Source organism: Nesoenas mayeri, assembly GCF_963082525.1.
Source record: "Nesoenas mayeri genome assembly, chromosome: 2".
Lineage (NCBI taxonomy): Eukaryota > Metazoa > Chordata > Aves > Columbiformes > Columbidae > Nesoenas > Nesoenas mayeri.
Genome location: NC_137543.1, coordinates 164,516,309 through 164,542,635, shown reverse-complemented (window position 1 = coordinate 164,542,635; position 26,327 = coordinate 164,516,309). Strand labels below are relative to the sequence as shown.

At 54.3% G+C, this 26,327-nt stretch overlaps 1 protein-coding gene across 1 annotated transcript in view; it reads right to left on the bottom strand.

Moving 5' to 3' along the window:
* The window catches only part of SMARCD3 (SWI/SNF related BAF chromatin remodeling complex subunit D3), a gene marked incomplete at both ends in the record, with an annotated part of 58,997 nt that overhangs the window by 12,029 nt on the left and 20,641 nt on the right, over positions 1-26,327 (bottom strand). The window contains 5 exons of the mRNA XM_080340463.1: positions 733-894; positions 2,678-2,779; positions 3,238-3,333; positions 6,155-6,277; positions 17,035-17,157. Of these exons, the coding sequence (XP_080196589.1) occupies positions 733-894; positions 2,678-2,779; positions 3,238-3,333; positions 6,155-6,277; positions 17,035-17,157 (606 nt within the window). The remainder of the gene's footprint in view (positions 1-732; positions 895-2,677; positions 2,780-3,237; positions 3,334-6,154; positions 6,278-17,034; positions 17,158-26,327) is intronic.

The following is a 26,327-nucleotide window of genomic DNA, read 5'->3' as shown; positions in this document are numbered from 1 at the left end:
AAACCGGGACTCAACCTTCATTGCAACATTTCCTTCCAATGCTCATAAAGCACTGTTCACGTATTGTAACTGCCAGTACCTTCCCCAAACAGGGTTATGTCACAAACTACCTCCAGGTACTGCCAAAATAAATTAGGTAAGCCCGAAGCTACAGAAAACCAAAGCAAATTAGGATAGTGATACCTCAGATCACATTGCCTTTACAAAATAAATATAATAATATTTACGGAAAAGGTGGAGATGCCTTTAAGTGGCATTCTTGTTTAACTCTAAGGTCACTGTGGAAAACCTTTAGTCTTAACGTGCTACTTTCAAAACATCATGGGGATTGTTGAGGGTATTTTACAACATGAAGCAGACTTAGGGAAAAATAGCTTTTCTCATTCTATCTCCCATGTCTCCTGCCCTTCATGAACAGGGAAAGAGAAGGGAAGAGAACAAGTCTACATATGCCTTGGCCATCAGAATCAGCAGATTATTCTATGTTTCTTAGAAGAGAATGAAACATTGGGGTAAAAAAACAGTAAATCAATACAGTGAAACAATTAAACAAAGTCGTCCTTCCTGGACAGGCCACAACTCATGTGGCACTGAACGACTGGATGTGGTCTCTGACACCAGTACATACGAAGGCTGCTCAGTACATTAGTCGTAGTGACTGCTGAAACCCATTCAGTACTGCAGATATTGAAAGTCAGTAACTTTCATTCATCCAAAATTCGCGAATGTTACCTGCTGGAAGTACTTGTCGCAGTTAATGTATTCCTTATCGTGGGAGTCCTGCAGCTTGTTTGTTTTTATGTACTGCCAGAGCGCCTGGATGATGGCGGATCGGGTCTGGGTGTGTATCCCCAGCAGCCGCGCTAATCGCGGGTCTAGTTTAAACTGCGGAGGCTGCAACAGAAAGAGGAGGAGATGGAGATGGCAACAGAGAGAAAAGCAGATACACAGGCGCGAAGTTTCAGCTTCGGTTCTCGAGGCCTGTGCTCCTCGGAAGCGGCTCCCTGCTCACTGGCACAGACAGCACATCACAGGGTGCTCGGCTGTGCAATGCTGCCGGTGCACAGCGTGCTCGGCTGTGCAAGGCTGCCGGCGCACAGGGCGCTCGGCTGTGCAACGCTGCCGGTGCACAGGGCGCTCGGCTGTGTAAGGCTGCCGGTGCACAGCGTGCTCGGCTGTGCAAGGCTGCCGGTGCACAGGGTGCTCGGCTGTGTAAGGCTGCCGGTGCACAGCGTGCTCGGCTGTGCAACGCTGCCGGTGCACAGAGTGCTCGGCTGTGTAAGGCTGCCGGTGCACAGAGTGCTCGGCTGTGCAACGCTGCCGGTGCACAGCGTGCTCGGCTGTGTAAGGCTGCCGGTGCACAGCGTGCTCGGCTGTGCAACGCTGCCGGTGCACAGCGTGCTCGGCTGTGCAACGCTGCCGGTGCACAGCGTGCTCGGCTGTGCAAGGCTGCCGGTGCACAGCGTGCTCGGCTGTGCAACGCTGCCGGTGCACAGGGTGCTCGGCTGTGTAAGGCTGCCGGTGCACAGCGTGCTCGGCTGTGCAAGGCTGCCGGTGCACAGCGTGCTCGGCTGTGTAAGGCTGCCGGTGCACAGAGTGCTCGGCTGTGCAACGCTGCCGGTGCACAGCGTGCTCGGCTGTGTAAGGCTGCCGGTGCACAGCGTGCTCGGCTGTGCAACGCTGCCGGTGCACAGAGTGCTCGGCTGTGTAAGGCTGCCGGTGCACAGAGTGCTCGGCTGTGCAACGCTGCCGGTGCACAGAGTGCTCGGCTGTGTAAGGCTGCCGGTGCACAGCGTGCTCGGCTGTGCAACGCTGCCGGTGCACAGGGTGCTCGGCTGTGTAAGGCTGCCGGTGCACAGCGTGCTCGGCTGTGCAACGCTGCCGGTGCACAGGGCGCTCGGCTGTGCAAGGCTGCCGGTGCACAGAGTGCTCGGCTGTGCAACGCTGCCGGTGCACAGGGCGCTCGGCTGTGCAAGGCTGCCGGCGCACAGAGTGCTCGGCTGTGCAACGCTGCCGGTGCACAGCGTGCTCGGCTGTGTAAGGCTGCCGGCGCACAGGGTGCTCGGCTGTGCAACGCTGCCGGTGCACAGCGTGCTCGGCTGTGTAAGGCTGCCGGTGCACAGAGTGCTCGGCTGTGCAACGCTGCCGGTGCACAGGGTGCTCGGCTGTGTAAGGCTGCCGGTGCACAGAGTGCTCGGCTGTGCAACGCTGCCGGTGCTCCGCACGAACCCGCCTGGGGCTGAAAGGGAAGCGAGACGCTCCCCGTGTGCTGCCCACAGAGGCTGCCACAGCTGCACAGGCAGCTCAGGTACCACTAGCAAGAGCCACTCCTTTGAATTTCTGTATGAAACCACACACGTAACTCATGTGCATCTTATCTGACTATTCTCTAAGGAGCCAGTAGTGGAAATGTATATTCTTTCTGCAGGTGGGCAGTGAAAATACTAATTATCATAGTGCCAAGAACAATATTCTGCCGGACTGTGATAGAAACTTACTTGATGCGCCCCTTCACGTTTCAAATAATCTGTCAGTTTGGTATCACTCTGACCTCAATGGATTATGTGACCTTCTGAGTCCAAGTACATTGGTTTCTGAGGTATGTGACAGGACGAACTCGTTCTGCTGCGCTGTGAACCAACAGCTGCGTTTTCCACGCCAGAAGCAGAGCACTGACCTGGTAGTCCAACATGAGGAGCAGTGTGCACCGCACGCTGACATCGCCGGGTCTTTTCACCTGGAAGCCGTCGGTCTCCTGGGTTGTGGGAGTTCTGTGCCACTGCCAGAGGAAAACCGGGTACGGTGGTCAGCCACTTTCTGACTGACGCCCACCACGGTGCACCTCGAACAGTACACCGCGCAGGAACGAGACAAGTACAAGTCTCCTGAAGATTTTGCAATTAAACAAAACAACCCCCCACACCCAATAATTTCTTGCTCTGCCCTTACAACTCAGCTTTCAACCTGTTCTGCTGTTGATATGCTTTAATTATCTGGAAAAATGCACACATTTCTTCATTTCATGCGCTCTGTTCTAAGATGTGCAGTACATCACTACTATATTTATGGTTTTAGACTATACAGATTTTGTCAATAAACATTCTTAAAAAGAATCGAATTTTGAAAACACTGAAAATAGCTTAAATGAGCAAATGCAAGGTATCCTGAAGAAGGCAGGCAGCAGCACAGCGCTCCGCACCCGCGCCAGCACCGGGCTGTCTGCCCGCGCCTCCTTACCTCCACCAGGTGGTTGTCAGGCCCATAAAGATCTTTGTCCAGTTCAATAACCAAACTCTTAAAAAAAGACGAAAACTTCCGTTTCTGCTTGCTGAGCTGTACGATCAGGAGAAACAGAAATCATTAGGCCTGCACACGTCAGCTTGTGTTCTCCGCCTCCTCCTCAGCCTCGCGCTTTCTCTGTCATTAGTTCCCATACGGATCACAAACGTGATCAATTACTTGAGTTCTCCCTCTGACAAACGTCTCTTCCCCCAGCAGGTGGGTTTGACTACGTGATCTTTGAGGGTCCCTTCAAGCCCAGACCATTCTGTGGTTCTAAGGCCGCTGTATACCTTTTATTTTAACAGCTTGGGTTTTTGATGAATGCCAATTTCTGTTTGATTTATCAGATGACAGCAAATTTCTCAGATTAATCACACACTTAGTGAAAGTATTTCCTTTTACATTCTGCCTTTCCATTTAATTATCCATATCCACTGATTATTACACAGCTCATACTGTCAATTAAACACTGGGAGCTCTATAATCGTATAATCTGACTTTCCGCAGAATGCAGTACAGAGGGTTTCAATTAATTTCTTCTTTGTTAAACAGAACATCTTTTAGAAATCACAGAATGGTTTGGGCTGGAAGGGACCTTCAACGATCACCCCGTCCCAAGCCCTGCCCAGGCGGGGTCACCTTCCACCAGCCCGTGCTGCCCCGGGCCCGGCCACGGCCGCTCCAGGGCCGGCGTGCGCAGCCGCTCCAGGGCCGGCGTGCGCAGCTTCTCTGGCGGCCGCTCCAGGGCCGGTGTGCGCAGCTTCTCTGGCAACCGCTCCAGGGCCGGCGTGCGCAGCTTCTCTGGCGGCCGCTCCAGGGCCGGCGTGCGCAGCTTCTCTGGCGGCCGCTCCAGGGCCGGCGTGCGCAGCTTCTCTGGCAACCGCTCCAGGGCCGGCGTGCGCAGCTTCTCTGGCGGCCGCTCCAGGGCCGGCGTGCGCAGCTTCTCTGGCAGCCGCTCCAGGGCCGGCGTGCGCAGCTTCTCTGGCGGCCGCTCCAGGGCCGGCGTGCGCAGCTTCTCTGGCAGCCGCTCCAGGGCCGGCGTGCGCAGCTTCTCTGGCGGCCGCTCCAGGGCCTCACCGCCTCGTAGTGAAGCACTTCTTCCTTATATCTAACCCACGCCCTCTTCCAGTTTAAAGGCATCACCCCTTTTCCCATCACTACATGCCCTTGTAAAAGTCTCTCTCCATCTCTCTCGTACGCCCCTTTAGGTACTGGAGGCTGCAATGGGGTCTCCCTGCAGCCTCCTCTTCCCCAGGCCGAACACCCCAGCTCTCTCAGCCTGTCTTCGGTTTAGAATTTGCCAATACTTGAGACACTATTTTGTTCCAACAAAGAATCTTTCTTTCTTAAAATATAGGCTCTGATTTCTAAAATGAATTTGTCTAACATCAGTGTCCAGACATCACACTTTGTGACCCTTCAGCAAGATGATGATTTTGATTCATGTAGTTATCTCCAGACAGACAGACATGTCTTGAAAGCTCTGCCCACTCCATACACCCATGTTCTCCATCTGTTTATCGTACTTAGCTGGTGAAGCCTATTCAAATAGGTGACACCTTTACTGGGAAAGTCCAGCCTTCCCTGAGGAAAGTTAAATCCGTCACTGAGGTTTCTGAGGACTTCAGAGTAATGACATTTTTCTTCCATCCTTGCTCTGACCATCCATTCATTCTCTTGCCCTCCCTATGAATAAAAACTCATATCTTTATCGATGATCTGGATGAGGGACCGAGTGCCCCGCAGTGAGTTTGCAGACAGCACCCAGCAGGGCGGAGCGCTGACGTGCTGCAGGGCGGGAAGGCCGCACAGAGATCTGCCCGGCTGGATCGATGGCCGAGGCCAATGGTCTGAGGGTCACCAAGGCCAATGCCGGGTCCTGCACGTGGGTCACAACAACCCCATGGACGCTGCAGCTGGGAACAGCAGCTGGAAAAGGACCTGGGGTGTTGGTGCCAGTGGCTGAACATGAGCCAGCAGGTGCCCAGGTGGCCAAGAGGCCACAGGATCCTGGCTGGTACCAGCACCGGTGTGGCCAGCGGGACCAGGGCTGTGACCGTCCCTGTGCTGGGACCTGGGGAGGCCAAACCCGAACCCTGGGGGCAGTTTTGGGCCCCTACACCAGGAAAGGCCTTGAGGTGCTGGAGCGAGTGGAGAGAAGGGAACGGAGCTGGTGAGGGGCTGGAGCACAATGTGATGGAGACTGAGGGACCTGGGGGTTCAGCTGGAGAACAGGAGCTGAGGGGAGACAGGGACACAAAGAAACGGCCTCAAGTTGCCCAGGGGAGGTTGAGGTTGGATCTGGGAACAATTTCTTCCCCAAAGGGCTGTGGGGCATTGGAACAGGCTGCCCAGGGCAGTGCTGGAGTCACCAGCCCTGGAGGGGTTCAGAACATGTGTAGACATGGTGCTTATGGATGTGGTTTAGCGGTGGACTTGGCAGTGTTACATTTACAGTTGGACTCAATGACCTTAAGGGTCTTTTCCAACATAAATGACTCCATGATTCTATGAGCTACTCGCTTCTCCTTGTTATCCCACTCCTCACAAGATGCAACGTCTGCCGTAGACCTGGTTTATCCCACCTCTCGTGACCTGAACCTGGCCATATCTTTTAAGGGAATCACTTCAGGCCTGTTCTCTCCACCTCCTCCAGCCTGCCCTGTCCGTATGTCTGTGCCCCACTTCCTGCTGTCCTTCCTGCCCCTCCACGACATGCCCGTCACGGCCTCGTCCGCCACTCTGCCCAGCAGCACCGAGCCAACGCGGCCGTTCAGGACGTCTCGTCTGAGCTGACGTCCCCAGTCCAGCCCACCGCCCCAGGACAGCCCCTCGTCCTCGCCAGCCCCAGCGACGCCCGGGTAAGTCATACGTCATCCAGAAGCTTCCCCTCCACGCGCAGCTCCCAGGAAGCGATGCTGCCATCAGAGTCGTCAGCGTCGGACTTGGCGGGATTAAACGTGTTGGAGATGTAAAGTCTCAGCTTCCGCTTTTGCTGTTACACAAATAAAGAAAAGAAAAGAACAGATCCAGTTTAAGTCCAAGACCCAAGGAAGCCACGGGCAAGGTGACAGTTACGCATTTATTAGAGAATCTGCATGTTTAGTACAGTTGTACCAGCTTATACTAGAATTTACGATTTGGTTATGTATAAGAAAATACACTGAAGACCTGAATCTGAAATTTCCTTTCAAAACTACTGGCTGTACAGACGTGCCAAGGTCCGCTCTGAGCGAGGAAAGGCAGGAGGCGGCAGGGCCACGTCCACGAGACCGAATATGCTGTATTTCTGGATTAGCTGTTTGAGAAACCGCGGTGAGGAAAGCACGACGTGATGCCCCTACCGAGCAGATCCCGGCCAGACTAACACTCAGCTGCAAGCCTCCTGTACATGAACGTCTTTCATAGCTGCATCAGTTCAGATTTGTAAATGTCGGTCACAAGTACAACTAATTACACACCAGGCGCATCTCTGCCCATCTTCACCATCACACAGAGCCTCGTAGCAGCCCTCCTGCACACACCCGAACATCTGCTCTGGAGGATTTGTGAAGGAATTCCCATTTCTAAACTCACAACTCTTCAAATTAACTTGCACATTATATGCACTGTTGCTAAATTTTATCCCCACCTAGATGATTTGAAAACCTGCATCCATATACATCAGCAGCTTTTCTTCTTTTCTCGTGGATACTCTCCTGATATTTCAGGTTTATATCACCAATTCCATTCCCAAAGACGCTATCTGCACTCTCCCCTTTGCCCTGCAAACTCCTCTTCTCCTCCTATCTCCCCATATCCACAAAGGAACTGAGTCTGTTTCCCCAAGGTCTGACATTTCGTCACTGAGATCACCCTCTGCAGTAACATCCTTACCCAAATCTGAGTATCTCAGCTGCCCTCCTCTGTGCTGGCTCTCAGGCTCCAGCCTCCCTCATAGTCCTCCCGGAACGCAGCAGTGGGGACGTCTGACGCTCCGCCGAACGCACAACGCGCTCCCTGACACCGCGTTTTCCTCTGTGAGCCCCGGCTGCTCTCCACGCTGCGCGCGCCGGACGCAGCTCCCGTGCTCCGGGTGCGCCCGCACGCAGCTCCCGCGCTCCCGGTGCGCCCGCACGCAGCTCCCGGTGCACCCGCACGCAGCTCCCGCGCTCCCGGTGCGCCCGCACGCAGCTCCCAGTGTGCCCGCACGCAGCTCCCGCGCTCCCGGTGCACCCGCACGCAGCTCCCGCGCTCCCGGTGCGCCCGCACGCAGCTCCCGGTGTGCCTGCACGCAGCTCCCGCGCTCCCGGTGCGCCCCCATGCAGCTCCCGCGCTCCCGGTGCGCCCGCACGCAGCTCCCGGTGTGCCTGCACGCAGCTCCCGCGCTCCCGGTGCGCCCCCATGCAGCTCCCGCGCTCCCGGTGCGCCCGCACACCGCTGCGCCGACACTGTCCGCGCGCTGCTTTGCTCCTCCTGCATCTCCCTCCAATTTAAAGAGTTTTCTTCTACACAACAAATTTTCTTCCTCAAATTTAATCCATTCTTCACTGTAACCCCTATAAATCGGTCACTTCTTCCCTCAGTGTCATTACAAAGGAACTTAGAATAGTTATGAATAAAACTCCCTAAATAATGGCTCCCTCTGCAGTTATCTTTTGCCCTGCTTTCTACACAGCTCGATTTTAGATAAAAAAACGTTTATCCCTTTCCTCGAACACGTCACAAACAGCACTGACAACCTGTAAGTATTGTGGAGTGCTCGGCCCTCGGTCCCTGCTGAGCGAAGACGTTCTGTCCAACCAGCAACATGTGGAGCCTGCACCCGCGCTCGTCTGCGCGTTTTGGCCCTAAAGGTACCACAGATTTGCTACACCATTAAGGCAATGATTACCTTCCCAATGTACCCACAGAGAGATCCTTGCTTCTGACTTATAAGAAATAGCCAGGAACTCCGTCAAACAGACCAACTGCACAGCAAGAGGACCCAGCACCAAATGGGCTTTGAATCTAATAAAAATCTGTGTTAGAATATAAAGCAGAATAAGGGAACATAACGAAGAAAAAGTCACATTTTCTGGGTAAAATGGAGTAAATAAATCTAAACCAACAGCAGTCTAAAAAAACTGTGAGCAGGGCACTTGTCCGTGAATACAGCTGGAGCAGCCCACCGTGTCCTCTGGGCGTCACCGTACAGACCCAGAGACACTCCAGCCCGCACAACCGCCTTTCTGAAGCTGTTCCGACACGTCCACCTCCCGTCTGTTCCCTTACGGGAACTGCGCTGTATTTCTGGATTAGCTGCTCCATTCTTCCCTTCTTTCTGCCCCCCCCAGACCTCCCACCACCACCTGCTCCGTACACACGTTCGTGTTCCAGCGCCACCGCTCCCCGCAAGAGGCAGCGGGGAGCAGCGCTGCCCAGGCCATGCTGGCTAAGTGCAATGCCACCCAGTGCCGAGCCAGACGACGGCACTCGAGCTTGCCCAGCACACGCTATCACCCACACTGGGAACACACTCTGAGTGGTGTTAACAAAAATACATTCAGACAACTCCAGCAAAACATCAGAACCGCAGCTCCACAAACGAACATCCTCCTTGGACCAGAAGGCTCCTTCTCTACCGCGACCTCCCTCCTGCCGGCTGCGGGACGCTGCCATCCCACCCGACCGAGAGACCCAAGAGCAGAGTCTGAATCCCTGCAGGGACCTACTCCAGCACCCACAGCTGTACCGCTGTCATAAGGATGTCCAGTCTTGAAGAAGTCAGCCCAGAGGTGATGCAGAGAGTCAAAACTGAGCTGAAGGACAAAACCAAAATTGCACTGGCTGGGGTTTTACAGCCACCACACAGACCACGAAGTGTCCTTGTGTGAAGACACTCACCCAGCCACTGCACTCATCACATACGAGCACCCCTGGGCTCCACGATAACGTCGGGTTCATTTCCAGAAGGCTCTGAGAGCAAGATCTTCCTCCTTCTCAGCTGAGTGGCTCCAGCTCATCCCAGCGGCAGCGACACAACAGCAGCTGCGCGCAGCTTGGGCGCCGTGCGTCTTAAATACAGCAGTGGACAAGAAGCCATCGTCCTTCAACAAATCTGCACATTTCTTAGCAACGCACATTATAGCACAGATCTAAAACCTATTCTCTCTGTATGGTAGCTTCTCAGAGAACAGGAGAGCAACCAACCAAACCTGTGCACTCGTGTTTTACTGGTAGGATTCTCAGTGACTTGAGGAAAAACTAAAGAGGAAACTGACAGCTCCAGGGCAAGAAGAAAGCAGCACATTCCATCTCTTCAGACACACCGGGACTTACCACCCACAAAGACAAAGCTCAACACGGGAACTTCACAGAGGCCCAATCAATGCTGTAAATCAAATAACTTCCTGTCCAAAAGATCAATAAACGCTTCATCTGCTTGTTCTCTATGTGTAAGATACACATCTTCAACAAGCATCTTGGACTTGTCTTCAGCAAAATGAACTTGAAATAGCAGTCATATTAAAAAGAAAGGCCTTCCCCTAAAAGCACTGTATTTCACTTACAGCTTCTTGAGGAAAAGAAAAGGAAGACAGAAGCGCGTATGACAGAAGATGGGTCATGGCAGCGGTGACAGCAGCGCCAGGGCCGGGAGAGCCCGTGTGGCTGGAAACGGGTCTGAACAGCAGCTACAGGAACGCTGGGCGGCACAACTGCAGCTCCTGTTCTTCGGTGTCACCTTCACACACAGCAGAACAGCCTCGAGTGGCAGCAAACGGCTGGAATGCTGGAAATGCATCAAGTCCTTCAGAAAACTGCCTCTGGTTTAGAGTGTCATATTTTTTTTCAGTTTCTATTAGCATTAGATCCCTAAAAAGTCAAATCAGAAATGGAGCGTCCGAAGAGACCGATCTGTGTGATACCCTCAGGACAATGTCCAGGAACCTGAACTCAGGTGTCCCCCAGGGGACGCTCGGGCAGCACACGAAACCCCAGGAGCTGTCCCGGGGAGCGGCGCTGGGAGTTCAGCCAAAGCCACCGGGCTGTGAGCAGACGGCGGTGCCGGTGGGGCAGGAAACGCGGCTGCGGCCGCGCACGGCCCCGCGTTCGCGGCTTTGCGGCAGCCGAAGGGCGACTTGCTGCGTAACTCAACGCTGCATAAGAGCCTCACGCGCGAAATCTGTGTTTCTGTCTTTGCATACAGAGCAACTGTCTCATGGTCCCGCAAAAACCTTTTAGGAAGCAAAAAGAACAGTGGGAGATAGAGCAGCATGCAGACTAGAAATCTGGAGACAAAAAGAACAACGACCAGTAGTAACAAGTATTCACGTCTGACCATTGTAAGAGAATCAAATGGAACAGAGTGTCCATATCAGGACTGGAATACAGAGGTGTCGCTCTGCCGGGGCAGCAGCAACCACCATGTCAAAATCTGTAGATTAAACTAAATTAGTTGGGTAACTCACGACAACAGAAGATGGACAAGAACTTACAATGGTCAAACCGAAGCAGGAAAATCAGTGACTTGGTAGAAGATGCAATTATCATGAAGACTGAAAAGAACTACCTAATATTTGCTGAGTTCAAATTTGCACCAACACATGAAAAACACCTGTAGACAGTTCTATAAAAGCTTCAACAATAAAGAAAAAACCCTAAAAAATGTAGAACAGATGTTACAGAGGAATGAACTGGAGAAGAGCAGCACAAACAGCCTGTGCATCAGTTCGAGCAGCTCTGGGCAGAGCAGGAGGCGCACGGGCGGTGGCGACGAGCGCTGCGGAATTCCCCATCTACAGCGACTGCCAGGGCTGCAACGTTACCCCTGAAAACAGAGCATTATAAAACCTGAAAGGCACATTTAAAAAATGGGCTGATCTAAAGAAGATCAGGTGTTTGCCTTCTCCTTGTCACACAATGCAAAAAGCAAACCACATAAAATTATGTCACAAGACCATAAATTCAAACCTGATCGGTGGCAGCACAATGAACCACAATTTACCAGAGAACTGACTGTCACAGAACTCAGATTTAAAACTTGCAGGTTTTTAAGCCAGAAGAGACTTTACTTTCCAGTCCGATCTCCCATGCAACACGCGCTCTAATCATTCATCAACAGCTCTTCTTAAAGGACATCCAGTGTTGACTTAAAGACCCGACAACAAAAGACCTATTACATTAATGATATCCTGCTCTAGTGGTCATAAATATGCACATTAATCAGTTTCAACTGATATATTTATGAACTACCAGCTGTTGGACCAAAGCCAAAAGCTCTTTAAAAACAAGTAAAACAAAACCAGACAAACAAATGGAGAAGGGACTGGAGCAGCTGTATTAGGTACAGATCCCACAAATATCCAGTCAAATAAATTGTCCATTTTAAAACCTCTCTGTGTCTTAATATACACTGAACTCTGATTATTGGAATTTGGGTGGAACTGTTCCCTACAGCTGGGAGGGCTTCTGGCACCTTCCTATGAAATATTCAGCATGGGAACACACCACCCCGAGGGGCTGTGGAGCACCCACGGTGGGACGTTCAAAGGCTGTCTGAGCGCGGTGCTGCGTGACCAGCGCCCGCTGGCCCTTCCTGAGCACGGCGACCTCCAGAGGTCCCTGCAGCATCAGTCCAGCTGTGGTCCTGCGCTGGTCCCTGTCAGTAAGGACACCCACACACAGCAGCCTCCCCATTCCTGTTGCACGTGATCGTGCAAGACTGAACCACGTCCTCATCAAACGCCTGAGCTGGTCTGGGGTGGGTTGAGATGCACGCGTGCTGGGCCTGTTTGTGTCCAGGCCGAGGGCCTTTCCCGGCGGCTGGCGCGAGCCGCGGCGGTGCCGCGCGGTGAGGCCGCGGGCCCAGGGGACAGCGAGCGCCCGTCCGGGCGCCGGGCCGGCCAGGAACGTCGGAAGTGCTGGGGCCCACGGACACCCGGTCCTCTCAACAACGCAGTCACACGTGCGAACCCCAGATCGGTCCAGACAGCACAGCCTGGGGACCTCTGGGGGTTCAGGTGTCCAAAAGGAGGCGGACCCGCCCAAAGCCCACAGATTCTGAGGGACCCTCAGAGACTGGGTGACTGAAGATCCATTTGTGTGTTAAGGCCAAGACCAGTAAGACAACCACAAGTGATGACCAACTCTCCCAATGTACACCTGTTTCCTAATCAGGAGATATATCTGTTGCCAGGCTACCTCTTCACACTAGACAAACTGTAAGCTATCTGGCGCTTTTTTGTTTAAATTCTGTAAATGTTACGGTTGATGATTAAAGATAAGAAAATTCCTAATAATATTCACTCAATAAATTGTTTTGTTTAAATTGAATTGCCATAAATTCTGGTTTGCCTTCAACACATTTCTTCAAATGGCTGGTGCAGACATTCCACCTGAAGAGCTTTAACATACCTGATCAAACGCGCTGTGGCGCTCGATGGGTCCCACCAGCGGGCCTGGGGTCACTGTATCCTGCAATGCTTTTCAGAACCCCTGAAACACGATTTCAAAGATGAAATCTTCCTTTCCTCTCCTGGATTTGGAAGAACTTTGCTTCTCTGGCAATTCAAACCTCTTTCTAATTTCAAGCCTAATATTTGTTCAGTCATCCTTTCCCCATTTGTTCTTGCGCCAACATTGTCCTCGAGCTTAAATGCTGATCTTTTTCCCCCCCTCTATCAAAAACGCAGCCGCTCCCGGTCTCTCCCGGGTTTTTTTTGGTATTCAGACAGAAAAGCCAAGTGGCATTGAATCTTCCTTTTGCTAGGTTGGTCCAGCAGCTCTTTTTTTGCATGATCACTATAGTTTGAACTGTTCATTTGGAGCATCAATGACACCATATTCTGGCTTTAACAATCCTATGAGATATCACCAGGGTCTGCTGCAGCAGCATGAGCTTTTCTGTTGCTACAAGGAATTCTAGTTACTAGCCTATCCGAAGATCATTTATCTCAGTTGCATAATATTGTTATTATACAAAAATAACAAATCCCACCTTTAATGATGTTTCCAATCAATTTACAACCATTTTACAGCAGAAATTCCTCCAGCTAATCGCAGCCAGCACCGAGACCAACGTGACAACCAGAGAGGGAAGCGCGCTGTCCTGGTGCCGCAGACCTGGAGTGCAGAGGGATCTACACCAGCTGAAACGGGACAGAGAGGCCACTGCTCTCCGCCACCTGGAATGTGCTTCAGCAACCCCCACCTCCTTCTGCACAACATCCTGTGAGGAATGATAAATGATAGCTACGGCATTTGCTGACTGGAGCGAGTGCAGGTTTGATTCCAGGAGCTCAGTAACAGTAGAGTTCAGAGCATGACAGAAAAGTCTCAGTACATGGAAACGATGAGTCTCGTACAGCGACAGAACCGCGGAGCTCGGGTGTGCCAGGCACCCTGAGAACTAACCCAGTCCTGCCTGGGAGGGCAGAGGACGCGGCAGGAACCCGGGGATCGGAAACAACGGACATTCCGTTCTGCCAACAATCCTATAGCAACTGCTCGGTCAACTTAAAACCCGAAAGTGGGGAAAGAACCTCAGTTTACAAAACCAGGAGAGAGATGTGACTATATTCAGATGCTACTACCCTCTTTTAACCTAAAAATGGAGAACTCGTGAGTATACAGTTCAGCCTGAAAAACTGCAGCTACGCAGAGTTCTGGTGAACTCAGCGTCCCCTCCCAGGTCACCGTGAAACGTGACGTCCTGGTGACAGCCCTGGTGACAGCCCTGGTGACAGCCCTGGTGACAGCCCTGGTGACAGCCCTGGCTGGGTGAGGCCGGGCTGCTCCCGAGCTGCCGCGGCTGGGGCGGGAGCCCGGCCCGTGGGACGGGCACCAGACGCTCTCCTGCCAGCCACGGCAGCCACGTGTGAGCTCGGAGGAAAATCGCCTTACGCTTAATATTATGCCTTCGTCCACAACTGACTAGTTATCTTAGGCTTAGACAACAGAGAGAAATAGGCACCTTTTAGGGCATGATTTATCTGTATTCTTTCAAGTATCTCCTTCTGTATGAGAAGAACTGTGCATTAAACTCCATTGCCTACACTGACCAAACCTCTCGACTATAAAGGGAGCCCAGGTTCACTGGCTTACCTATAAATAAATACAATGTAGGTGTCTATACTTAGCCAAGTAAATCCCACTCCCAAAGTTCACCATAGCCCTCGCAGTGCAGAGTTTCAGTGATGCATTCTTCCTTAACGACATCTGCTCGTCTGGAGCTGAGCCACACGGCTCCTGTTTCCCCCAGGCTCTGTGTGCACCTCCAGCCACAGGTGGTCACGCAGCCCGTCCGCCCCACGGCCCCTCGAGGTTCCTCCAGGGATCCCGGTCACGCAGCCCGTCCGCCCCACGGCCCCCGAGGTTCCCCCGGGGATCCCGGTCACACAGCCCGTCCGCCCCACGGCCCTCGAGGTTCCCTCGGGGATCCTGGTCACACAGCCCGTCCCTCGAGGTTCCCCCGGGGATCCTGGTCACACAGCCCGTCCGCCCCACGGCCTCGAGGTTCCCCTGGGGATCCCGGTCACGCAGCCTGTCCGCCCCACGGCCCCTCGAGGTTCCCCCGGGGATCCCGGTCACACAGCCCGTCCCTCGAGGTTCCCCCGGGGATCCCGGTCACACAGCCCATCCCTCGAGGTTCCCGCGGGGATCCCGGTCACACAGCCCGTCCCTCGAGGCTCCCGTGGGGATCTGACAGGGCGCGGGGCGCTCAGCCAGCCGAGCGCTCTCTCCAGGCGTGGCAGCGAACGCCGCCTGCGCAGGAGCGATTCCGAGAGTCGAGACAGATCGGTCCGGGCGCGCAGGGCCGGCAGCGCAGAGGACACAGCGGCCCCGGCAGGCAGAACGGGACCGGCGGCGCGGCAGCTGGGCCGGCCGGGCCTGTCCCCTCGTCCCGGCGGACCGCGGTGTCAGCGGGCCCGGCACTCAGCACCGCGCTGTGCACGGAGGTGCGCACGGGTCAGCGTGCCCGCCTACTTCATGCACCGTCCTCAATGAAAGTGTTTAAAACATCTCCCCCTATGTTTTCTCCAGAATAGTAACAGCCTGAGCAATACTAGACCATTATTAACCTGTGGTTCCTAAAGACCGTTTCCAGCTACTGCTCCGTCACTGTGGTCAGTATAACTGCAGTTACAACTGATAACCGAGCAGTCCTGCACAGTCCCTGCGTATTATCACATAACTCAGACAAAATAAACATTTTCCCACAATTACAATTTCGGTTTGGGAACCACTGCTTTAAGGCAAATATTTTAAAATTAAGAGAGTTTGATAAGAGATGGAAAAGCAGAGAGAACTTTTATTGCTGTTACTAATACTCAAACTATAATAAAATGAAAATACTCCACATCAGAACAACCCAGATTTATCCAGGCTTAGCTCTGTTGTGACAGGTCTTGAATTTCACAGCTGCTACGTGTCAGTTCTAGACATGAATTGGAAAAACTGCTGTCTGGCCGTTCCTCGGATGTAACTAGATGAGTAACCGGTGCTTCAGGCGTGTTTGCTGACCCCAGATGTACCCCCAGCGTCCTGTACGCGGTGCCCCCACAGTGCTGCCCACCGCAGGCCCGGAACGTCACAGGCCACGGAACGAACACCCTCCCGCAGACACGGGAACGCCCGGCTAAGTCTGTTTACGGTTAAACACGGCCAGTTACTCCTTCTAACAGTCCAATCAGTTATACACAACACTTTTTGACTGCAAGCTTGTGATTTAAATCATCCACACTTCAGTTTCTGATCTACAAAACAGGTGTGTTAATGGAACTTAACATTTTCTATTTTTTTTCTGTTTCATATATATCGACTGGAAAAAACATCATAGGTAAAAGCCTTCCACATCTTAGCAGGTACCTACGGCGACAAACAACGTGGAGTCTCGATCGCAGTTCAGATGACACCCCTTACTGCGGCTCGAACGAGAGCGACAGCTGCGCTCCACAGGAGACATACAGCTGCGAAACTCCCCATGCTACAGAATCCACTACATGAACGAGCATGAGCATTCGATACAGTCACAGGAACTTAAATACGACATGAAAAGAAACTCTTGGCAATGAGAATGGGCACTCATGGGAACAGATTGCCTGGAGAGGCTGTGAAAGCCCAGCCCTAGAGGCTTTCCGAACTCCACCAGGCGCGACAGCCCCGTGTCGAGCGGGAGACCGAACCAACGACTTCCACGGCTTCTTCCTACCAAAACCTTTCCATGATGCAGTTGAACAGACTTGGAAAACTTAGGAAAAGACAATTCAGCAGGCTACTGTGAACAGTGGAGTGCTGGACTTAATCCAATAGAAACTGCAGAAAATGTCCTCCAATATTTTCTTATAAGAATAATCCTTTTACAGACTACGTAAATATGTACATTTCTGCAGGATCTTTAACAATTTTTCTGTAATTTTCCCATTACGTGTTCTGTTATTCCACAAGTTTAGCTTTTGACTGAATTTAATACATCTCTTCAGCACATCCCTCTGGTGTCTTATTTTCTTCTTTTTAATCATCCTAATAGGAAGTTCCAAAACCAGGGTTTCTTTATCCAGAAACTATTATTGCCCTTCCTAAAGGCTTTCACAAGCCAGAGCTGTAATGTCCAGGGCATCTCTCCACCACTTTTCCAGGCACGCTGCTCCCCATCTGCTTATTCTTAGGAACTTTTTCTGACCCGTTTCAAAATACCTCTGTTAACAGGACTTTTACTGGAAGGATCATTCCACCATTTAGCACAAGGATTATTTCCCCCCCAGCTCAACCCACAAACAGCCCATGACGTACCTTCATTGGCCTCTTCAGTGCCTCCTGAATATCCACACGCTTCCGCATGATGGTCTGGTCCAGCTTGCGCTCAAAGGCCAACAGGTCCATGTAGGCCTGGGACTCAGGAACCAGCTCCCGGATCTGAGGAGGAAACAAGAACGACCCAGCACTGGAAACAAGGGACACTCCGGCACTGGGGACAAGGGACACCCCAGCAATGGAAACAGACAAGGGACACCCCGCCACTGGGGACAAGGGACACCCCGCCACTGGAAACAAGGGACACCCCAGCACTGGGGACAAGGGACACCCCGGCACTGGGGACAAGGGACACCCCAGCAATGGAAACAGACAAGGGACACCCCAGCACTGGGGACAAGGGACACCCCAGCACTGGGGACAAGGGACACCCCGGCACTGGGGACAGACAAGGGACACCCCGCCACTGGAAACAAGGGACACCCCAGCACTGGGGACAAGGGACACCCCAGCAATGGAGACAGACAAGGGACACCCCGGCACTGGGGACAAGGGACACCCCAGCAATGGAGACAGATAAGGGACACCCCGCCACTGGGGACAAGGGACACCCCGGCACTGGGGACAGACAAGGGACACCCCGCCACTGGGGACAAGGAACACCCCGCCACTGGAAACAAGGGACACCCCAGCACTGGGGACAAGGGACACCCCAGCAATGGAGACAGACAAGGGATACCCCGGCACAGGAAACAAGGGACACCCCGGCACTGGGGACAAGGGACACCCCGCCACTGGAAACAAGGGACACCCCGCCACTGGGAACAAGGGACACCCCGCCACTGGAAACAAGGGACACCCCAGCACTGGGGACAAGGGACACCCCAGCAATGGAGACAGACAAGGGACACCCCGGCACAGGGGACAAGGGACACCCCGGCACGGGAGGGAAGAACCCGCCGTGCGCCAGCGCGGTGACACCGCCCCTCCCCAGCCCCGGACAGCGGCTCCGGACCGCGGGCAGCGCGCATACGAGCGGGAGCTGGCGCCCCTGAGCTCCGGCAGCGCCCGCTGGGCCCGCAGCCCCGCACCGCGCTCCCGCCAGCCCAGGCTCGGCTCTGAGCAGCCTGGGAGCCGCTGCTGTCGCAGCGCGAAGCACGGCAGATTTGTCCTGCTTAAACTAAAAGAGTGCTGGGTCTCTTCAGATAAAACTAAAGGGGGGGTGTTCATGTCATTTTTAAGTAAGTGTTCCCCACGGTAAGCAAAACCTGCCATTTAGGAAGTCAAGGTTTGTTGAAATAACTTCTCGGATGAGGTGCAATTGACCTTCACATCAAACTTCAACATGACCAGCTATAAGGTGTCAACTTCTGATCTCATATTCTAATATATTAGCTAAATTACATCAGTTCTATTAAGAAACACCCTTTTTATTTTCCCTTTTCCAGACAAGTTAGTAGGGGAGGTAACATGAAGTAGATTAGGAGGAAGGTCTAACAATCTGAGCTTGGAAATGGGCAAGTAAACCCTTCTATGAAAAAGCTGGTTCTTGGAATAACTCATGCAGGCAAACTATAAAAGAAAGGAACTCTAAGTAATTACAGTAAATCTGCTGGACTGCCTTGTTTATTTCTATAATATTCACTCTAGCTTCCACCTGTATAACTAAAATATTTAATTATTATAATACTTCTTTTCCATAGGAATTAAAACTAGTTGGTATTCTTGTTTTGCTTTAGAATCACAAGTCTACAGTTTCAATTTGGTGTAAGACACGAACACCAGTGAGAGACCCCAGGCACAGCCCTGTCCGCTGTGCCGTGCTAGGACAGCACCGCGGCGGGGGTCAGCGCAGCGAGCCCTGCGCCAGCACCGCGCGGCAGCGCCGGCAGCGGCCCGGGCCCGGCGCCGCGGGGCAGCGTGCGGGGCAGCGAGCCGGGCAGCGTGCGGGGCAGCGTGCGGGGCAGCGTGCGGGGCAGCGTGAGGAGCAGCGTGAGGAGCAGCGTGAGGGGCAGCGTGAGGAGCAGCGTGCGAGGCAGCGTGCGGGGCAGCATGAGGAGCAGCGTGAGGAGCAGCGTGAAGGGCAGCGTGAGGGGCAGCGTGAGGGGCAGCGTGAGGAGCAGCGTGAGGAGCAGCGCGAGGGGCAGCGTGAGGAGCAGCGTGAGGGGCAGCGTGAGGAGCAGCGTGAGGAGCAGCGTGAGGAGCAGCGTGAGGGGCAGCGTGCGGGGCAGCGTGAGGCGCAGCGTGAGGGGCAGCGTGAGGGGCAGCGTGAGGAGCAGCGTGAGGAGCAGCGTGAGGAGCAGCGTGCGGGGCAGCGTGAGGAGCAGCGTGAGGGGCAGCGTGAGGAGCAGCGTGTGGGGCAGCGTGCGGGGCAGCGTGAGGAGCAGCGTGAGGGGCAGCGTGAGGAGCAGCGTGAGGAGCAGCGTGAGGGGCAGCGTGCGGAGCAGCGTGAGGGGCAGCGTGAGGGGCAGCGTGAGGAGCAGCGTGAGGGGCAGCGTGAGGGGCAGCGTGCGGGGCAGCGTGAGGAGCAGCGTGAGAAGCAGCGTGAGGAGCAGCGTGAGGAGCAGCGTGCGGGGCAGCGTGAGGAGCAGCGTGAGGGGCAGCGTGCGGGGCAGCGTGAGGAGCAGCGTGAGGAGCAGCGTGAGGAGCAGCGTGAGGGGCAGCGTGCGGGGCAGCGTGCGGGGCAGCGTGAGGCGCAGCGTGAGGAGCAGCGCGAGGGGCAGCGTGAGGGGCAGCGTGCGGGGCAGCGTGCGGGGCAGCGTGAGGCGCAGCGTGAGGGGCAGCGTGAGGAGCAGCGTGAGGGGCAGCGTGAGGAGCAGCGTGAGGGGCAGCGTGCGGGGCAGCGTGCGGGGCAGCGTGAGGCGCAGCGTGAGGAGCAGCGCGAGGGGCAGCGTGAGGGGCAGCGTGCGGGGCAGCGTGCGGGGCAGCGTGCGGGGCAGCGTGAGGAGCAGCGTGAGGAGCAGCGCGAGGGGCAGCGTGCGGGGCAGCGTGAGGAGCAGCGTGAGGAGCAGCGTGAGGGGCAGCGTGAGGAGCAGCGTGAGGGGCAGCGTGAGGAGCAGCGTGAGGGGCAGCGTGAGGGGCAGCGTGCGGGGCAGCGTGAGGGGCAGCGTGAGGAGCAGCGTGAGGGGCAGCGTGAGGAGCAGCGTGAGGGGCAGCGCCGCCCCGGCTCGCTCGGAACCTGCCGCCCGATGCCGCCCCCTGCGCAGCGGGGCAGTGGCGGGTGGGCACTCCCTGTGCGCCCTCTCCAAACTGCCAATGCACAGGCTTTTGTCAGCCTTCCCTTAATATTTTTATTTCCCAGGAACAATTCCTGCCTTCTGTACTTAGACTGATCAAACATCATTAAAAAAAAGTATCTTTAACCTTATTTATTTGTTTTGACATGCTGGAACAGCTGCTGTATTCACAGCAGGACTGACACTTCGGAGAAGCAGAAACCACGGAGCCAAAATCTCTGTTCAGCTTCAGCTGAACCACCGTATTTTAACCGCTTGTGCTCTTTCCTGAAGTCTTAGTGTTAGCAGAAGAATAAAGGAACATGAACATTTTTAAGGGTGAAGCACAAAGAGCAAGCACTGCCCTGCAAACATCAATGAGCTTGGCAATGCTCTGCCCCACAGTGAATGCAAATCTTTGGACCCAACAAAATACCCCAATGCTTCTATCCCATCCTACACAGAAGATTCCTCAGTTCCTTCTACACAGAGGAAATTAATCATTTTGTACTGCACCTAATTAAAAATCCTGGACCCAGAACACAGTCGCAGTCTTTTAGCTCCAAGCTCACGGCTCCTTGGCGGGTGATGGAGCAGGATGTGGCCCCCAAGACAAAGCACACACGCAGCTGTGCTACAAACCGTCCAGCTGGTTCGCACGGCACCGGACCCAGGGCCTGGTGAAACTTCTAACGAGTTTGTACAAACAGCAGTAACCTTCCATAAATATTTATATCCACACTATACATCTCTTACCTCATGGAAGTGAAAGGGTATTTCCTATTCACTCCTATAATCACAGTGGATGTTAAACTTTGTAAGATGTTAAGAAAGCATAAACATTTTAAAAATAGCCAAAGATAATACTGTGTGTAAACCCTTGAACTGCAAATGGGTGCAGGCTGAGAGAGTATTTGGGAGAACTGTACCTGCCTGTGCTTTGTGCTTTCTCTGGGTACGTGTTACGGTCTCGGTGAAGACGGGACACTGGGCTAGATCGAAGTGGGCTCACCCGCTTCTGGCTGCTCCTGCACTCTTCTGCTTGCTCACCCTACCACTGGAATAATCTTTTGGAGGCACGATAACGTTCCAACTTGATAATCTTTGCCAACTTCTCCTCAAGAGTGAAAGGAAAATTAAAGGGGAGCCCCAGCAATATCACATCATGATGAAGAATTTTATTTGTTTCTGGTACGTCTTAGCTCAAAACAATAAAGGTAGAACAGAATTTATTTTTCAGTTCTCTTCATAGGTAACGGAACAACAGCCACCGTGGTGTCCGTGCGATAAGGACCCGTGCAGCCTGTCTAATTCTTTCCTCTTACATGGTGTGCACTAAGAACTGCACCGCTCCACGCCAGTCTCTTCCCTTCTGCAAAAGTTCTAACTATCAATGTGTAAAGAGTATTTCATGACTCAAATTCTCTGTTCAGGCCTTTATCTATTTCAGAAATCACAAAAAGTACCCAGCAGCAGCACGTCATCAACTGAGGTTTGAAAGCACGTATGTCAAACCTCATCTTAGAATCACACGGATAACTGGAATAGGTTATTGCTAGCACTAGTAAGATAATGTCTTTCTAAAGGCTGGGGTAACCTGCAGTGACCACAAGGTAATCTGGACCAGAAGGACCTTTGGAAGTCGTGCAGATCAATTGTTGCGCTAAACCAGTTCAGATCACACCAGGTTGCTCAGCACCTGGTCCCGTCGGGGTCTGAACACATCCAGCCAAGGACGCACATCTCGCGGCGTCTCGTGGCGGCCTGTTCCAACGTTCTGGTACCACATGGTACCGTTACAAAATCAAAAACCCAAACGAGTTCCTGACACGGAGTCAATTGCCACGCTGCAGTGAGCCTGCGCTGCCCCCGCCCTGTTGTGCGCCGCCAAGGGGAGCCTGGCCTCGTCCTTCCTCGCTGTCCCACGTGGCGGGCACGCTCCAGCGGGACCCCCTTTCCCCTTCCCAGGGCTGCACAAACAGCTCTTGCACGTTCTCTCGGTGGGCCTGTGCTCCGGCCCTCGGGCTCCGGGCCTGTGGGGGCCTCGCTCCACGGTGCCACATCTTTGTGGTGCTGTGCCCAGAGGTGGTTTCACAAGTGTGGTATAGCAAGGAATACTCTCTTTCCTCGACTTCATGGCAACACCTGCACTAATACAGCCCATTTTGCAGCTGACCTTTGTCACGGCTGGCTCACCTCACAGACTCGTTCTCCGCTTGTTGTCCATGAGGATCCCCAGGTCTTCTTCTGCAAAACTGCTTTGTACCCCATTGACATCCACCTGTTCCACTGCACAGCGTCACGCCACCCCAGGAGCAGACTTTGTATATGCCTTTGTTGAACTTCACAGCACTGAACCGCCATCGTGTCCCTGCAGCTTGTCACGGCCCCCTGAGCAGCCACGCTCCCCTGACCCCGACGTGGGTCAGGGACCCGGGAGGCCTGCAGACAGGACTCAGCAGGAGAAACGGAGGCAAAGACAACCGGAGTGCCTCAGCCTCCTCCAAGGCTTCCAACATGAGTGGCAGAACCAGACCCAGAAGACCCAGGTTGTCCTTACTCTTCCACTGCTGATCCACTTGCAGAAGGCTTCCTTGTTGCCCGTCACATCCATTGCTAAGTTCAATTCCAATGGAGTTTTGACTTTCCCAATTCCACGCCTGCGTGCTTGGGCACCACGGTGCTGTTCTGGCTGGACAGGCCATCCCTCGCACATCCCTGTTCACACCTCCACGCTCTCCCGCTTTGTATGCGAGGCCAGGCAGGAATTTCCTGCTCAGCCCTGCTGGCCTCCCGCAGGCGTGCTCAGCTTTCTGCACACGGGTCTGACGGCTCCCCTTGTTTTGAAGGGGCTGTCCCTGAGTTCAGCCAGCCTCCCTGAGCCCCTTCGTCCTCCGGGGATCCCCACTGTCCCATAGGATCCTTCTGGGCAGATCCCTGCAAAAGCCAAACCCTGCTCTCCTGAAGTCCAGGTCTTGCTTGCTTCTCTCGGGATGGCGAACTGCCATCTCATGGTGGCGGCGGCCAGGGCTGCTTTCACCTTCACATCTTCAACCAGTTCTTCCTTCTCCGGGAGCGGCAGGTCCAGCAGAGCACCTCCCCTTGTTGAGCACCCGTGTCAACAAGTGTCACCAATGCACGCCGGGATGCACCTGCAGTGCCTGTGCCAGGGCTCCTGCCCTCAGAGCAGACAGGGCGGTAAAGTCCCCCCAGGACCGTGAGCACCTGCCACCACGGCACTTCCTCCAGATGTCCAAGAAGGGCTTTGTCTGCCTGACCAGGCGGGCTGTTGTGGCAGACAGCCGCCACGCTGTCACCCGCACACCTCCGCTTAGTTTAAACTGAAGACAGGAAAACAAACAAACGAACAGACACAGAACAGCGTGCCTTCCAGACTGATGTCTCTTTCCAGGAGAAAGCTGGATATCATTAAAAGTTCCAGAAAAAAATAATAAGTAGAATTTGATCAGTTTCAGGTAGGAAATAACGATTGAAGCTGCATTCTCCACCACCTCAGCAGGACAAACAAAGCAGTTTTAGCATTTACTTTAAAGAAAAATCATCAGACATTTATCAATAGAGGTTTGGCAACTTCCTTAGAATTAGGCCAGCCTATAATTTCCATCTTTGGGAGAGGTAACAAAAGCCTCTTGCTGTCCCAAGTCTGACAAGCTTGATTATATCCTGAGCCACACAGCCTAGACATTTCAAAAGTAGTGTTCAGAAGCCAACATTTCTACATTACGAGTGACAACAACTGGAACCTGACTCACCAGCTACCGGGCAGTTTCCCTGATAAGAAGCTTTAGCCTATAGCTTATTGGCAGAAGTTTACCGCTGAGGTGCCTGTGGTGCTCAAAGGACAGCTGAGCGCTGGCGCTCCTCAGGCGTCGGCTCTGGGCCGCCCAAGAGTCCGGGTCCCCAAGAGGCAATGTGTCAGGATTCCTGACTGCCTGTCAGAGCCAACAACACCGTCCAGCAACGGGGCAAAGCAGCTGAAGACTGTGCCGCTCTGAACTGCACAGCACGTGCAGGTACCACTGGAAATGCAAGAGCCTGCAACACCACAAGCAACAGCTAAGCAAGGCTTTCACCAGCACAGACTGATGTGGGCAGATGGATGCAATACATACGCTGCACACTGTTTGTATCTGAATGTTTAATTACATTAAAAAAGGCTATCGGTCACATCTATGAATTAGGATTATGAGGAGTCCTGATGAGTTACTCTCAAAGTTCTAGCAAAAGCAATTCAGCAGCTCCTTTACGTTCAGTGGCTGGGCAGCACCTCTGATCCAGCCAAACCTGAGACACATACAGTCCAAGGAAACGACTGGAGAGGTGACCACAAAGTCAATCAGCCCCTGCTCCAGCACTGCTGTACGGACACCCAGCCAGCCCTGCTCCAGCACTGCTGTACAGACACACAGCCAGCCCTGCTCCAGCACTGCTGCACAGACACACAGCCAGCCCTGCTCCAGCACTGCTGTACGGACACCCAGCCAGCCCTGCTCCAGCACTGCTGTACGGACACCCAGCCAGCCCTGCTCCAGCACTGCTGTACAGACACTCAGCCAGCCCTGCTCCAGCACTGCTGTACGGACACCCAGCCAGCCCTGCTCCAGCACTGCTGTACGGACACCCAGCCAGCCCTGCTCCAGCACTGCTGTACAGACACACAGCCAGCCCTGCTCCAGCACTGCTGTACGGACACTCAGCCAGCCCTGCTCCAGCACTGCTGTACGGACACTCAGCCAGCCCTGCTCCAGCACTGCTGTACAGACACACAGCCAGCCCTGCTCCAGCACTGCTGTACGGACACTCAGCCAGCCCTGCTCCAGCACTGCTGTACGGACACACAGCCAGCCCTGCTCCAGCACTGCTGCACGGACACACAGCCAGCCCTGCTCCAGCACTGCTGTACGGACACCCAGCCAGCCCTGCTCCAGCACTGCTGTACGGACACTCAGCCAGCCCTGCTCCAGCACTGCTGTACGGACACTCAGCCAGCCCTGCTCCAGCACTGCTGTACAGACACACAGCCAGCCCTGCTCCAGCACTGCTGTACGGACACTCAGCCAGCCCTGCTCCAGCACTGCTGCACAGACACACAGCCAGCCCTGCTCCAGCACTGCTGTACGGACACTCAGCCAGCCCTGCTCCAGCACTGCTGTACAGACACACAGCCAGCCCTGCTCCAGCACTGCTGTACAGACACACAGCCAGCCCTGCTCCAGCACTGCTGTACAGACACACAGCCAGCCCTGCTCCAGCACTGCTGTACAGACACAGCCAGCCCTGCTCCAGCACTGCTGTACGGACACACAGCCAGCCCTGCTTCAGCACTGCTGTACGGACACCCAGCCAGCCCTGCTCCAGCACTGCTGCACGGACACCCAGCCAGCCCTGCTCCAGCACTGCTGTACAGACACACAGCCAGCCCTGCTCCAGCACTGCTGTACGGACACACAGCCAGCCCTGCTCCAGCACTGCTGCACAGACACACAGCCAGCCCTGCTCCAGCACTGCTGCACAGACACACAGCCAGCCCTGCTCCAGCACTGCTGCACAGACACACAGCCAGCCCTGCTCCAGCACTGCTGCACAGACACACAGCCAGCCCTGCTCCAGCACTGCTGTACAGACACACAGCCAGCCCTGCTCCAGCACTGCTGTACGGACATCCAGCCAGCCCTGCTCCAGCTCTGCTGTACAGACACACAGCCAGCCCTGCTCCAGCACTGCTGTACGGACACCCAGCCAGCCCTGCTCCAGCACTGCTGTACAGACACACAGCCAGCCCTGCTCCAGCTCTGCTGTACAGACACACAGCCAGCCCTGCTCCAGCACTGCTGTACGGACACCCAGCCAGCCCTGCTCCAGCACTGCTGTACAGACACCCAGCCAGCCCTGCTCCAGCACTGCTGTACAGACACACAGCCAGCCCTGCTCCAGCACTGCTGTATGGACACACAGCCAGCCCTGCTCCAGCACTGCTGTACGGACACACAGCCAGCCCTGCTCCAGCACTGCTGTACGGACACACAGCCAGCCCTGCTCCAGCACTGCTGCACAGACACCCAGCCAGCCCTGCTCCAGCACTGCTGTACGGACACC